The sequence below is a fragment of the Brachyhypopomus gauderio genome, chromosome 1 (assembly GCF_052324685.1).
Source record: "Brachyhypopomus gauderio isolate BG-103 chromosome 1, BGAUD_0.2, whole genome shotgun sequence".
NCBI classification, from domain to species: domain Eukaryota; kingdom Metazoa; phylum Chordata; class Actinopteri; order Gymnotiformes; family Hypopomidae; genus Brachyhypopomus; species Brachyhypopomus gauderio.
This window is the reverse complement of record NC_135211.1, coordinates 19194960-19210868: the sequence shown is the minus strand read 5'-3', so window position 1 is coordinate 19210868 and position 15909 is coordinate 19194960. Positions and strand designations below refer to the sequence as shown.

The 15909-nt window shown below is 42.3% G+C and overlaps 1 protein-coding gene across 2 annotated transcripts; it reads right to left on the bottom strand.

The window, feature by feature from the left end:
* Positions 1–3694: 3694 nt before the first annotated feature.
* cdh5 (cadherin 5) lies at positions 3695–15563 on the bottom strand. Of its 2 annotated transcripts, none has more exons than XM_077000540.1 (12): positions 15094–15231; positions 13157–13372; positions 12769–13054; positions 12488–12604; positions 12205–12378; positions 11929–12107; positions 11436–11692; positions 11163–11299; positions 10839–10948; positions 10629–10731; positions 8473–8715; positions 3695–6809 (listed from the first exon to the last, which is right to left on the bottom strand). In XM_077000540.1, exons 2-12 carry the CDS (start codon positions 13343–13345, stop codon positions 6319–6321), a joined length of 2286 nt encoding a protein of 761 aa, XP_076856655.1. In that variant the 5' UTR covers positions 13346–13372; positions 15094–15231; the 3' UTR covers positions 3695–6318. The 2 variants fall into 2 exon arrangements, with proteins under 2 accessions (XP_076856655.1, XP_076856645.1); XM_077000530.1 differs by having other exon boundaries at positions 3726–6809; positions 15111–15563.
* Positions 15564–15909: the final 346 nt, after the last annotated feature.

The following is a 15909-nucleotide window of genomic DNA, read 5'->3' as shown; positions in this document are numbered from 1 at the left end:
CGCAAAGACAGAACACAAACAAACGGACAGGACCCACCGATGCACGCGCTCTGTGGAGCGCGACGCACCCACTCCAGCTCTCTCTCTCACCGTTTTCACCACGGGATCCGTAGATCTTTGGAGAGAGAGAGCTATGCGCGAGCGGCTTGCGCGCCACGCCCACAGCGACGCGTCTCTCTGCCTCGCAGTCGCTCACCCCCGTCACCACGGGATATCGGGTGAGCGAGGCGAAAGGAGCAGAGAGAATCGCATCACACGCGTTCTAGCGCGCAGCACGCATCGGTGGACACGTCTACATACACACACAAACATCACCAGCGAAACACACACACCACGGCACACTCACACACTCGCTCACGTCTGCGTCGTTATTAAAACACAACGCAACGTACATACACACACACACACATATATACAGACGATAACGGACAACGGACGTGCGCAATGTGAGGCACCGGTAGTTTCGTTGGGTGAGAGCGGAGTCTACCGGTCCCCAGCTCTAGTTACTAGGTTTTACACAAACAACAGTTAAACACGGCGGGACGAGTGGGGACAGACTAAACACACTCTCGGACAAACACGACAAACACACAGCACGTCAGTAGCGAACCGTGACCTTTAAACCTGGGCCCGCAACCCCCCCCCCCCCCTGAATTTTTTTTTTCCTTTCTTAATAAACTGCAATAAAGAAAAACTGAGACGACAGTACAGCTTTAAAAACGTAATAAACAATAATATCTGTACTAGATAACGTCTTAAGCAAAATAAGTTTCCAAACAAAATAAGGTTCACAGCTCCGTGGTTCTCGGAAGCGGAATATGTAAACAACGCGCACGAGGACGTCAAAGGGATGAATCGAAACTAGCTAACGACAGCTAGCGTCGCCACAGCGGGCGGAAATTATCATACAGTTAAGCCCGCCCACTAAGAGGGAAGATATGATTGGTCAATTTTGCTGTCATTTGAAACTGGTATTGCGCTGAATTATAACTGCCAGGCCCTCTGTAAACGAACAGAGGGCATCACAGTCCTGATAGAGGGAGACACAGGCTCACAGGCTTCCACTTAACCCCTCACCTTCCAACACAGATTGAATAGACACGGGTGAATATTTTATTTGCTTATATTTTTGTAATTGTTTAGATGTCGAATGTCAAACTGTAAGTAGATAAAATAAAATTGGATAATTATATATATAATGCTTAAGAATATTTTAGGCCCTCTGAGAGGGCGTAGAGGGCCCTGACGGTTCCCCACTGCAGCACGTAGACCAGGTATTACCAAATGGCGGACCGCAGTCCGGATCCGGACCCGAACGCCGTCCTGTCCGGACCCAATCACATTCCTGATTAACTGGATACGGACCCAAATGCCAAAAAAATGTTTACGGGAGACTATATTTTAAACCGGAGAATTTATTTTCAGACGAGTGTTAAGTTCCCCCCCCCCCCCCCGCTCAACAACTTTCGTTCGCCACCCCCCCCTCCCCCCTCCCGCTCAACAACTTTCGTTCGCCTCCCCCCCCCCCCCCCCCTCGCTCAACAACTTTCGTTGGCCCCCCCCCCAACAACTTTCGTTTCGCCACCGCGGACCCGGACCTAAGGTCTGAGCTATCTGCCAAAAATGGACCGCGGAAAGATTTAATTTATTACCCCTGACGTAGACAAACACTTACCACGAGACATGACCACGAACGAAGGAGAAAGTAAAGGAGACTGGCGGCTTCCGAAAGGGTGGCTGGTTATTCTGTGACGGGCAGCGTGAGCAACTAAAAAAGGAAGCGATCACGCCAAGTCTCAGGGAAAGAGGATGGTTTAATAGAAAGTGTGCAAACCAAATACCCGTGACATAGATCCAGATTAAGGAAATAATAACCAGCAGTCAACTGGTACAAAGACAAGACATATATAGACGAACAAACGACCCTCAGGTGAGACGATCACGGGTCCCGCCCACCTAAGGGACGGACATCACGTGACCAAAAACAGGACCGCTGCCGCTGTAACCGGGGGCGACCGGCAGGGCCCCCCCCCACATCTCTGAAATTATCTGTACATTTATAAATGTGCAGGCACCATCTCTGATATAATATGTATATTTTTACGTGTGCGGTCACCATCTCTGAAATAATCTGTTTATTTGTGTGTAGTCAACATCTCTGAAATAATCTGTTTATTTGTATGTGTGCAGTCAACATATCTGACATAATCTCTGTTTATTTGTACATGTGCAGTCAACATCTCTGACATAATCTCTGATATAAGCAGAGAGCCACTGAGTGTACACAGATCTATGTGCGCATGTCATTACCTGCTCCCAGTTAACAGCACTATTCTGGCATGCAGTGTTACATGATCTGCCCAGGGTTTGCAGCGATCCTTTAACTCCATTACAGTAGTAATTTAATCTAAAGGTAATTTTGCAGGGATCCTTTAACTCCATTACAGTAGTAATTTAATCTAAAGGTTATTTTTGTTCAATTAAAAAGAAATTGTAACTAAAATCAAAAGTCATATAGTATGTTTCACTTACCATCACACTGCAGAGTAGTAAACTGGGTTCTGTCATTAATTACAGCCTTCTACTAAAACTTTGGCAAATTGCATCCCCTATTGGCAACTTTATATATTACACACAGTATATACTTGTAATTGTCTTTTTTCAGGTCCGACTGCCACCCCTAGGATTTAGTTCAGTAATGTCAGAATGTTTTCTGTAAATGTAAATGTAATGAATGTAAATGTTGAAATCTACCTCATGTGAAGTACAAAGAAAACATTGTACATATTCCTACGGAAGAGGATTAGGGCCACTATAAAAAAATGGGACATTGGAAAAAAAGGGCAGCCAGAATTCTGAGATTAAAGTCAGAATTCTGACTTTTTTCTCACAATTGTGACTACCGACAATTCCAAGAAAAAAGTCAGAATTGTGAGAAAAAGTCACAATTGTGAGATTAATGTGAGAATTGTGAGATTAATGTGAGAATTGTGAGAAAAAAAAGTCAGAATTCTGACTTTAATCTCAGAATTCTGGCTGCCCTTTTTTTTTCCAATGCCTCATTTTTTTATAGTGGCCCTAATCCTCTTCCATATATTCCTGAATATCTAAATTCAACATAATATAAAGACCTTCTCTAAAACACTTTAAAGAAAACACTATAAATATTTCAGACTTTTGGGTGTTGGGTAAAAAAAGAACCATGGTTCTGGATTTTTCTGGTGGGTTATTTAATTATAATTCTGAGGTTTGTTGTACGGATTGTGAAGTTTGTTTGAAGGTGGATATTGATGGTTGAGAAGTTTGAAGTTTTGTATTAGTGAATCTGAGCTTCAGGTGTGTGTTGTACAGGTGTGTGTTGCACAGGTGTGTGTTGTACTCAAACCTTGCTGTGGAAATACAAGCTGATCTAATTAATGACATCGCTGCATTTTTATAGCTGTGCATGTTGTGTGTATTTTTATTTTTGCTTAATGTTACATCTTGAGTTTTCCTCTCCATGTACGGTATGAAAGACGTTCTCTCAGACGTCAGAGTTGTGTGTGCAGTCACAGGAAGCACCATCCGGGTGTGTCAAGGCTGACTAAGGCATGAGAGTCTCTGCTGTGATTTCCTCTGCTGTTATCTGTGTGCTGTGTTTCCATCACTTCTGGGAATTGTAGAGTAGAGTGGCTCCTCTTCACCTCAGAGCCTTGTGTGTCACACACACACGCCCACACGCACACACACACACACACACACACACACACACACACACACACACACACACACACACACACACACACACATGCACACACATGTCCCTGAACTCATTCGGACAACTAAAAGTGACTTATATAAGCCAAGGTAACCATGGAATTAAATTATATCAAAACTATTCTCTATGTGTGTGAGTTGTACTTGTGTGTGATGTGTTGTGCGTATGTCTGTGTATGTTGTATGTGTGTAAGATACAAATAAAATTTATATTCACTATTATTAGGTGTTAAGCTTTATATGAATACAAAACTGACAATTTTGATCAAAAAAGGACATAGTAGGAACAACAGTATTGGTATAATCAAAGGCACATATCACACACACACACACACACACACACACACACACACACACACACACACACACACACGCACACGCACACTATAAAACAAAAACAGTGCCATCTACTGGTGCATTCACAGAACTACTCCTCTCAGACTCAGAGCACTGCACCTGTAGCAAATGTAACTCGTTTAGATTCAGTGTAATTATCACATCCAGTTGACTGGGAGAATATACAAACGCATAAACAAATACAGTACACAAGTATACTTAAGAAGAACCACCACCACCAAACCTGCAGGCACATTTCTCTATATAATGAGGCATTCAGTCATACTGTGTTAATGTTCCAGGTTTCTGAATTATTTTAATACATTATTGCCTTTTGAGAAAATATTTAGTTCATTTCAGACTCATGTAGTGTGTAGTGTATGTGGTTTATATCACACACACAAAAAAGTAACATTTACTTAAGATGTAGTAGTTCAAGTCATTACACCTACAGTGTGCTGTCTGGCATCAGAATAGAGAAACATTTGGGGAAGATTCTGAATGATCAGTGTTATATAAAACAACAGTTTCACAAAAAAATCACCACAGATAGACTGCTGAAATAACGAAAAAATCACACTTAAACAACAGCACCAAACTAAAAAAAACAAACTAACTGAATGTCAAAATGTGGATATCCAGTTAAGACGATTCATGTTGTTCTTTAAAATTCTCCTGCTCTATGTTTTCCTGCTATGTTTTTCCCCCCCTTGAAATGAAAACAGGAAACTGTTCCAATGTGCTACTTCACTTAAAAGATAAGAAAACAGGAAGCTAGATTTTTGTGCACACAGGCAGGAAGAGGCCGTTTGGGAGGCGTGATTTGCCATTTTAGTTGGGCTGTGATGGAGGTGAATGTTTCTTGGCTTCCACTTATTGTGCATATTGCACTTATTGTATATGAAGATGAAGTAAAGTATCATGCACATAAGTAAATATTTAGAGAATAATTTGTCTAAAAAGTGTAAAAAAAGGAAATTCAGTCTTAGACAAGGATTAACAATAGTCACCAGAGAAATGCTAGACCATCGGTCACTAGAAAATAATTGTTCAAAGACTCATAAACTAGATACAAAGTTTGTAAATACAATTTGTATTTAGCTGTATAGGCCATGTTTGGTCACCCTGATGATTCACAACGTAGAGCTGCATATCCTGAAAGGTTAAAGTTATTGAGAGCACTTCTCACCTCTTTACAGGCGTCCCAGCTACTGCACATTTCCTGAGACTCCTGCAATTGCCTTATTATCATGGACCTTAGAGATTTGAGCTTTATCCACAACAACTGATGTGTTGGAGATCCCTGTCAAATAGCCTTGGATCAGGCTTTAATTCTGTCAGAGCCCTGTTTCCACGGTTTCCTCTGCTGCTCCTGGACTGGTGATGTCATTTTCCTGTTGAGAGGGAACAGTGGAAACTACAGATACAATCCCCACTCACACACCACCATGGCAGGGGCTCCGCTTCACAACCTCAGTGAATTTAGGACTAAAAACAAGAAATAAGGACCTGTTATCCTTGATGGGAGATTACAGTCAACAGAAAACTAGATTTTTCATTCACACAGTGGACAACAGCACAAAAACATAAATGTTGTGTATACAGAGGAAAGGTTCAGCAGGCCTGTGTTTACAGGGGGCCAGCAGGTGGCTCAAGCCCTCAGTATCTGGAGGGAGAAACACTCCCAGCATGCTTTGCACAGCCTTGTTCCCCTTCTTGAACACCCTGACCTGTACTTCAGCTCATTGGAATCGCTGCTGTCTTCTGTCTCATTTGAGACATTAAGCGTTGCGCTGCCTCATTCCCGTAAGCTAGCACAGGGCTGAGCAGGGGTCTCGGGAACATATGCACATTCCCATCTAGACTCTCTGTGTGGGTCACACAGGGCCTGAGTGAAACCCCTCATATAAAAAAAAAATCTCTTGCACAATTTACATTGTACACTTGTGAGTAAAATCCATCGCACGAGGCGTGCCAGATCTTATAAGTGGTAGGTGTGAAAATAAAACAATAATTATAACCTATTCTTAATAGACCTATGACCATGATTATGACACATCTAAAATCATAAATGATCAGGACAAGTATTGCTACGTCAGAGACACTGGCCACAATAAAAAAGAGAAAACACCCCTTGGAAAGAAATCATCAGCTGCACCATCCTGACTGAACTGAGGTCAGTGTGTTGCTGGGCCAAATGACGGTGCAGCGCTGTGACTTCTGGGATCAGTACGAGCTGTCCGAATCAGAGTTGTCTACCCCGTAGAGTTGAGCTAGTGTCCTGAAGCGTGGGCCCCAGTCATTCAGGACGTCGTAATCCACGCTGAAGCGGGAGGAGCTCGACTCTAGAGAGCTCAGGGATCCTGCCAGCGACTCCGGCCCCTCGTAGCCAAAGATGTGCAGAGTGTCGTAAGGGATTCCGTCACGGTCGTGGTCTGCCTCGTCCTTCTTCACCTCGATCATTATGGCCATGTCCCCCGTGCAAGCGGAGGGTTTGTTCACTCGCGCGTATGTTGTGGTCCCAGAGGTGGGCCGCGCGCTGCTATCCTGGCGGGCGGAGGTCAGGATAGAGACGTCGTAGCCGTTGGTGTCCATCTCTCCACCACCCTCCTCATCGTAGGATACCAGCTGCTCGTGAATCTCCCCGGACGACTTCCCTAGGCCAACCAGCGCTTCCTTCTGGTAGCCCTTACGGAGGGCGAAGAGGATCACAATCACTGAGGAAGAAAGAATCAAAATCAAAGTCATTCAGTCAGGAAAACAAATGTGTAAACAATCACAAAACATTTTACAGTGTTTTCTGGTAATCCATGAAAATAATATATGGTATAACAGTGCCAATGCTAGAGAGGGTGGTAGAGGCACTGGCGCGAACACTGAGGCAGACCTTCGGGGGTGGGGGGTGGGGGCGCTAGGGTGGGCACTAGGGCGGAGACTAGGGCGGGCAACTGGGGAGGGGGCACTTTTTGCATTTTTTTATATTGAGCATTTCACACTGAATAAACCTACAACGGTAAGAAAACCTACAATGCATAATTTTCTTTACCTCTAGGTTTATTTAAAGGGGATTGATGAGAATCTTTGAGATATCATATTGCAACCAGACTCATACATAAGCAAATTATATTCTTCTATAATTAGACTAGAGTTTCATAAGAATTTTTTTGCAGGATTGTATTATTAAATCTTAAGTAATCAGAAGATTATGCACATTTGTTATTTTCATTACTTATTACTTTTTAAGTATTATTAGCTCTGCAGTCAACATTTACCATCAGGGTCAGCTAAGCAGTTCTTATCCTGATGCAGCTGACAGTATAAATTTTAAATCAGTCTATATATACCTTTAATTAATGATTAAGTTTTACTGTATTAACTCTGATTAGTGGTGGCTTTTCTTTTTGAAGATAATCCACATTTTGCTGTAATTCAGATGCAAACTGCACCAAATTCTCTCCTGAGAATTTAATGAAGATAAAGTCCACATTTCTACAGAAGTTCCTGGTCTCTACTGCCCCCGTTGTATGCACTGCCCCTATGGGTGTATGTACTGCCCCTATGGTCATATGTACTGTCCCTATGGTTGTATGTACTGCCCCTATGGTCGCATGTACTGCCCCTATGGTCATCTGTACAGACACTATGGGCCTCTATGGAGATGAAGAATTCCTAATATGCCCAAAGCAACCTGTTAATAAATTGCACCTGTTGTTAGAGTGAAAATATCAATAGCACATAAACAACAACCTGTTCATCCAGAGGGGGTTGTGTTACAGGGGACGGGGTGGTGGTTAACCCATTGCTTCTTTTGAACACATCTCTCTTCAAATCAAGCCTTGAATATAGGTGTGAATTTCAAAATATGGCTAAAGACGTGCCCACCCATTATGTTTTACTGTCCCCCAAGCCAAAGCAGTCTAGAACTGGGCCATGGTACAGGCTTGAGAGAACAAAAAAGAAAGCAGCAGTTATAGGTGTTGTATGATAATGCATTCAGAACAGGCAATGAACTTGTGTTGTATTATAATGCATTTAGAACAGCCAATCAACATGTGTTGTATGATAATCCATTCTTTCCCATGTGGTTACTATGTGTAAATTGTCATGTCCACTATGATATTCATGTTTAGCCTGCCACACAGCGTGTGAGGCTCCCAGAAACAGTGAGATAATCTGTTTTTTTTCTCCATGAAACTGTGGCCTCTCCACTTGTGGAATTTAACCTTCCACTTGAGCTTCATCAGCACCCTCTCCCTCTCTCGTCCTTCACTGCCTGGATTCTCCTCACTCATCACATCGCTGCTATGCCACGGAGTGATGTGCTTACTCTGAGTACCGAGTCATGTGGGGCGGGGCAAAGCCGAGCAGGGCGGGGCTTACCCAGGATGGTGAGGATGCAGAGGAGAATGGTGATGAGGGCACTGGCGCTGACCGCCGTCTGGGCGTCCGGCTTGCAGTAGTCCCTCTGGCGGTCCGAGTGACAGGTGCACACTGGGATATGCAGAGGGGTGATGCTCTCCAGCCAGGGCACGCCCGAGTCTCTGACCTTGACCTCAAGGATGTTGTTCGCTGACTTCTCTGTGCTAAAGTGTCCGTGAGTCAGAATAATTTTGGCTGTGTTATCTGCAACACACAACAGAACCGTGAACAGTCAGCTCCAAGGGTCTCAGTGAGAATATCTGTTTTCTGTTTTGTGTAACTTTCTAGCACTAAATCCCGATAAAACAGAATTAATAATAGTTGGGTCTAGGGCTGCGAGAGACAAGATACATAATGTAGCATTGAATCTACATTTTTTACTATAACCCCCAGCGCAGAGGTAAAGAACTTGGGCGTCACAATAGACCCAGATCTCTCGTTCGATACACATATTAATAATATAACTAGGGTAGCGTTCTTTCACTTGCGCAACATTGCCAAAATTAGAAACATATTAAATATTAGTGATGCAGAAAAACTAATCCATGCATTCATATCCTCTCGTTTAGATTATTGCAACAGTCTCCTAGCTAGATGCTCTGGTAAATCGATAAACAAACTCCAGCTGGTTCAGAACGCAGCAGCACGAGTTTTAACAAAAACTAAAAAGTTTGATCACATTAGTCCCGTACTATCGTCATTACACTGGCTGCCAATTAGATTCCGTATTGACTATAAAATACTTTTATTAACATATAAAACGCTGCATGGCTTAGCTCCAGACTATCTTAGTGAACTTATTGAACAATATAACCCAGCGCGTTCACTTCGCTCGCAGGACGCAGGGTTATTAACTGTTCCTAGGATCAAAAAGATCACAGCAGGTGGAAGAGCCTTTTCTTTTAAAGCTCCACAATTGTGGAATAATCTTCCTGCCTCTATTCGGGACTCAGACACAGTCTCAATGTTTAAAACTCGATTAAAGACTCATCTGTTTAGTTTGGCCTTTGATTAATCTGTTACATAGTTACATAGATACATCTCGTATCTTTTCTCCGAGGTTCACCTGGAGAGTAACATTGCAGTCGGAGCCTACAATACCAGCATCGCTGCTCCGACATGGAATGAAAGCCTGGCGTTCATCAACAGACATTTACAGTGACAATATCAAAACCCAGAACTTTCATTTTTACTCTACTTAGTCTGATTGTGTGATTTGTGTGTGACTTGTGTATTTGTCTGTATTTTGTGTAATTTGTGTGTTAACGGGCCGCCCAATGGAGGATGGGTTCCCTTTTGAGTCTTGGTTCTCCCGAGGTTTCTTCCTAATCCCCACCATCATAGGGAGTTTTTCCTCGCCACTGTCGCCTTTGGCTTGCTCATTAGGGTTCTGGACCCATAGTATTGTTAACCTTTTAAATCCTGTAAAGCGCTTTGTGACAACATGTGTTGTGAAAAGCGCTATACAAATAAACTTTGATTTGATTTGATTTGATATGGTCATCCTCTTCAGCTTTTTGGGTCTCTCTCTTCCTGTCGAGGAAGTCTTGCTGGGCATTGTTGCTGAAATCTTGGACAGTCCAATGCAAGTGGTCCCTAAGAATATCACAGTCAACACAATGGTGTAACCGGCAGCTTACTCAGTCTCTCGTGATGTGGGCGGAAGTGCACAAAAAAAGCCCAAATGAAAGGTGAAAGACATGAATGAGTGCATGCTAACAAATGACTATGTTAAATCTAATCCGCCTCTGTTTTACGTGCAAAGAAAACCTGTAGAAATGTAGAATAAGAGTGGAGACCTGATCCAGACACAGCAAACCGGCAGTGTTGAGCTAACCTGATCCACACACAGCTAACCAGCAGTGTAGAGCTAACCTGATCCAGACACAGCTAACCAGCAGTGTAGAGCTGTCCTGATCCAGACACAACTAACCGACATTGTAGAGCTATCTGATCCAGATACAGCAAACCAGCAGTGTAGAGCTAACCGGATCCTGACACAACTAACAAACAGTGTAGAGCTAACCTGATCCTGACACAGCTAACTGGATCCAGACACATCCTGATCCTGATCCTATAGTGTAGATCTAAATGGCTCTTCAATGGGTCTTTCTCACCTCTGTTGTCAAGGAGGGAGAAGTTTAAACTTTTCTGTGCCAGAGTAAAACTGAGTATGCCAGGATCTTTGTCCTTGTCCATCGCCTCAATGACTCCAATAACCTGTGAGTGAAGGGAAGGATAGGAAAATTGAATCTTTTTGAATTTGAGATCTGAAATGTGTGATTTGACCTTATCTATTAGACCGTAGTTATTTGAAAACTCCTCACCGTTCCATTTCTATCACTCTCGCAGATGTACACGTCTGTTCGGACCACCTCAGGCTTGTTGTCATTGATGTCATTCACCTTCAGATTAACCAGTGCATACGACTTCTGCCCTGTGCTCAGGAACAGATGAGATATCATGTCAACACCTTCACGCAAAGTGTTGTTTGATTTATCTCTGCGTTTACAGGGTTTACTGTTGTTGTACTGGGATCAGTACTCTATTCTTACTTAAGAGAGTTGTAATCAAATCCACTAGTAATTATCTAGAGTCATTAGTAATTAAAGCAAAAAATGGTGAAGGTAAAGGTTCCCTTGGTGACTCACCTTTCTGAGACATTTCCTGAGCTGTAACCTGGAACGCGTGTAATTCCTGAGTCTCGCGGTCTAGCTCTCTCTTTAGCGTGAGTCGGCCTGTCTCACGGTTGACTTCCACTGGACAGTCAGGATCCTCAATTAAGTATCTGCAAAATAAACTCGTGTTAAACTAGGGTCATCTGCACACTTCATTTCTACTTAATACATCATTCCACACATTTCAGCTTAACACATCAAAATGTCCTACAAATTAAATCAAAACTAGTGTGAATATGTGCATACTCTATTCTGTATCCGGTGTTATCCAGGTCTTTTGCACTAACATATCCAATCTCCTTTTGTTTAATTGGGCCCTCATTAATGCTAAAGTTGTACACAGTAGAGGTGAAGACTGGAGGTTCGTCAACATCAAGGACAGTGATGTGAACTTCGGCCATGGTGTGGAGCTTGGAGTCTCTGTTATCGGAAGGATGAATGATGCCCTCTTCTGTAATCATCACAGTGAAGCTGTAACCCTTCTTTTCTTCATAGTCAAGGGCCTGTTGGAAATCACCATGGATACCTATCATAGCTGCAGATTCATTGAATTCCATTTCTGAAAGAATACTTCCAACATACAGCAGACAGTTTAAGAAGTACCAGGTAGCATTTCTGAGAAACTTTATGACTTAGACTACAGTTATAGGAAAGTTAATGCTATAGCTCTAACAAGGTTGTTCCAGTTCGTCCAACTTTGGTCACAGTGGGTATTGGGCATGGTGTGAACAAAAGGTACCTTTTTGAGTATAAGATCTCCATCATGCATGTCATTGATGTCCACGCTGAAGATGTCACTAAAACTCTTCACAGTGAAGATGGGCTTTTTGTTTTGTCTCTCGTCCCGATCTGTCACCTCTAATATGCCAATTCTGAGCCCAGGTACCTCATCTTCATTCACATCAAAGCGGAACGTTTCTGTATAAAACATGAGTCCACATTCACAATGTTCATTTACAATGAAGTATACTATATAAGTGTTTACAAGTCCCACTTCATGTTGAAATTTACGTACTCTTTGCAAAAGAGGCTTCGTTGTCATTTACATCGTTTATGTTGATGGTCACAGTAGTTGTAGCCGTGTTCCTGGCAGTCGCTGCTATGCCTCTGAGATCAGAAGCTTTTACGATGAGCTTGTACTGACTGGTGATCTCACGGTCCAGTGTGCTAACCGCAGTGAATATCCTGCCTGTGGTGAGTCATTACATGCGTTCACAAACACTGCTTATAAACCAGGACAGTACACAAGAAGCATCAGAATGTTTACACAAGCAGTGCCAAGCATCACCACGTCTCACCTGTGTCAGTCTCAATGTTGAACATGTCTGTTCCATTCAGCAATGTGTAAAAGACCATTCCGTTGGGGGTGGTCGGGTCGTCTTCGTCTGTGGCGGAAACTGTGAGCACTACGGTCCCTGCAAAACATTCATCACTGTTACCTCTACACAACAACAGGTTAAGCGATTAAATGAGACGTGATAGTTCAAATAATATACAATGCTGGTCTCTGTGCAGACTGTAAATACTGGTAAACTTTAAAGATAAAAAATGTAAGGTATTATTCATTAAAGTAAAATACCTCTTTCTGATCGCTCATTGATGGAATTCTCATAGACCTCTGAGAAAACTGGACTGTTGTCATTAATGTCATTGACAACAATAGAAAACTCTTCATCATCGTCAAGCTTCATTTTGGTTATGACATCCATGATTTGAGCTTTTAGTTTGTAATCTTTCTTCTTTTCCCGATCCAGCCTGGCTAACAGAAATATGTCCCCAAACTGGTTCACTCTGAAGAAGGTATTCGCTCCTTCACCTGTGAGGATGTATTCAGTGCTGCTGTTTTTGGCATGGGTATTTGATATCTAGAAGACACAAGGTTAAAGAAATGTAGATGAACACATGTCCAGTTCTGTGCCCTTTCCTGAGCTGTTTCTTCTGTCTTTTTTGTGACATTTTGCTTTCACCTTCCCTATCTTCTGAGGCGGGTCTGTGGGGTCGCTCTCCTCGTAAATGAAGAACTTCTTCCATTGCCAACTCCTCTTTGACCTCAGGTGGACGGGACTGTGGTCCACAGAGGACGCTGAAGTCTCTGCTTGCACAGAGAGAACCACCTGCACAAGCAGCAGACCTGCACACAGTAAAGGCCTAGCCATCTGCTCCCAAACACACCACAGCGCCACCTGTGGGGCAGGAAACGACAGTGTTGATATTTAACAGCTCTATATCAGTCAATAAAGGAACAAACAACATCTATGATGTATTTAAACAAGAACAAAAAGTACCTGTAAGTCTCATCCCTTTGGTTTTAGGGATAAATTATGTTTAATAAAATAGACTAAATAGAACATTTAATTAAAGCAAACAAGCAAACAAACAAACAAAGCAACATCACACCCGTATGGAAGGTATGGAACAGAGGACTTGCCTAAGATACTGAAATTATTTAAATTTTAACTACCTTATCCTTTTTTAAACTCTTTCTTGAAATTATGTTTCAAGAGGAGGCAGCTGTTAAGATGGATTTTGACATGTCTTTGTGAGCTCACAGTAATGTGGTTCATATCAGAGAAGCTTTGGAACAATGCCAGGTCAGTGAAGAATCACGTCTTGGGATGTGGGCCGTCGTTATGCTAATGAGAGTGAGCATTCACACCCTTCCTGCAATTCAGCCCTAAACCCTGATATTCTCTCTTTGTCTCCTGCTGTCTCTCTCTTTTTTACTAAATACTCTCTGTATTTATTTATTGATTTATTACCAATTAAATATAAAATATTAAAGTTTAACTTTACATATTACTGCCACATTCCTGAAAGTGCTGTTTAATTAGAAAGATATAACTAAGATATATATTGAATATACTGAACATGTAACTGTTACTGTGTGAAATGAACTAAAGTTGAGTGCTTGGTTATGAGAATGTACTGCTCTCTGACAAGTTCACATGTATTAAACACATCCCTACCTCTAAACTAGGCATACTCAACATACTTCTCACACCATGACCTCAAACCCTGTTGTGTTATTTTTTAGCCATGCCTGTATTGAGAATCTGTATTATTTCATGGTCTTAATACTAGAGGTTTGATGTAGATTAAAACTGCTTTAATCTTCCAGTCATCTATTTGTTTGCTCACCTCTATGAAAGACTGTCTGTCTCTCTATTTCTCTCTCTCACACACACACACACACACACACACACACACACACACACACACACACACACACACACACACACAAAGAACTGAAATGCACCTCCAATGCCATACATGCCCTTTGCTTTTTTGATCTGCCCTATTTATTCTGCCCTTATGGTGCACTCTGACTGTGGTAGAGTGTGTAAAGTGAGGACAGAGTGTCTCTGGTGTGAGTGCCTAGCCCAAAATCATAGTGAACCGTCAGATGTTATCAAAAAACAAAATACAGCTTATAAAAAGGCTTTACCAATTGATTACAAATAAACGGATTTAAATGTAATGTATTTTATCTGACTTGCGGCTACTGTGTAATTATAAAGACAGGAAGACAAATGGTTATTGTATCTATATTTTATATTTATATATATTTTACTTTTAGACAGCTGACCCAGACCTGGCATTCTCAGTGTCTCGTAATTCTTTTGATCAAACACATCCTCATATCCTGGCTTATTCTCCAATCTAAAATGTAAAATTTGAACTACTTGAAATAGTTACATAATAATTATATATATATAGTATTACATAATTAAAAAGTTTTAATTATATTACTTGTATAATTAGAATTACATATTAATAAATAATTCACTTTTTATACAATAATTTCATTTTAAAAGCCTAATGAATGGTAATGGTAATGGTCTCTACTTTCTTACTAAGAAAGCTTGTCTTTGAATTATCATGAGTTCAATAAGGATATAAACACCTCAGACGCTCTCCTACCAGACTTATAGTTCCCCGGGGGTTTTCCTGTCTGCACCGATCCTGAGAGAATGTGCAAAGGCCGAGAAGGAATCAGTCCTGCTTTAGTCCTCCTGTAGGTGCCCAGATCAGTCCCACTCCAGTCCCGCTACAGTTCCGTGTGAAGCTGTGTGCACTTCTGTTGCGCTGCAGATCAGGACAAGGGTGACACTCTTCCTGTTATTGTCACTGGTTCTTCATTGGAGGCTCTGAGCCCTTTGCCGAGAGATCAGACAGCACTGGTCTTTGGCAGCTGAGAAAGGGTGTAGTGCGGGTGTAGTGTGGGTGTAGTGCGGGTGTGGTGTGGGTGTAGTGAAGCTGTAGTGAGGTTGGAGTGAAGAAATCCAGGGAGTTCAGTGTCAGCTGGAGTGATTGAGATGCAGAGAGAGCGGCACACACATTACATCGGTCTGTGTGAAGCTTGCTCTGAGAGAGAGAGGGAAGGAGAGGGTGAGAGAGAGAGAGAGACAGAGAGAGACAGACAGAGAGGGAGTGGAGAATGCCAGAGTGGGGTGGGGAGGGGGGAATTATTGCAGCTTTTGTGTGATAAACACAAAGACAGAAGGAAAGCAAACCGATTCATTATTTCTACCTATGGGATTAAGATTACGATAAACAGGTCAGAGGAGTCAGTCCTTTGAGCTTTGCCCCATGGTGCTGCTTGTGGTATTATTCAGAACTGTGCGATGTGAGATCTGTTCAATCTCCCAAATCTGATATAAGCTGGTGGGGTAGAAGAGGAAACGCTTGAGCAGAGGGCAGTGGTCAGGGTCAGGAGGGG

What these genes read in the sequence shown, in the direction of transcription:
- cdh5 (XM_077000530.1), bottom strand. Translation starts at nt 13,345, where the DNA reads ATGGCTAGGCCTTTACTGTGTGCAGGTCTGCTGCTTGTGCAGGTGGTT. An exon ending in CGCCTCAGAAGATAGGGAAG is followed by an intron (nt 13,055 to 13,156) that starts GTGAAAGCAAAA and finishes TGTGTCTTCTAG; the next exon opens with ATATCAAATACCCATGCCAA. An exon ending in AGAGTGATAGAAATGGAACG is followed by an intron (nt 10,732 to 10,838) that starts GTGAGGAGTTTT and finishes CTTCACTCACAG; the next exon opens with GTTATTGGAGTCATTGAGGC.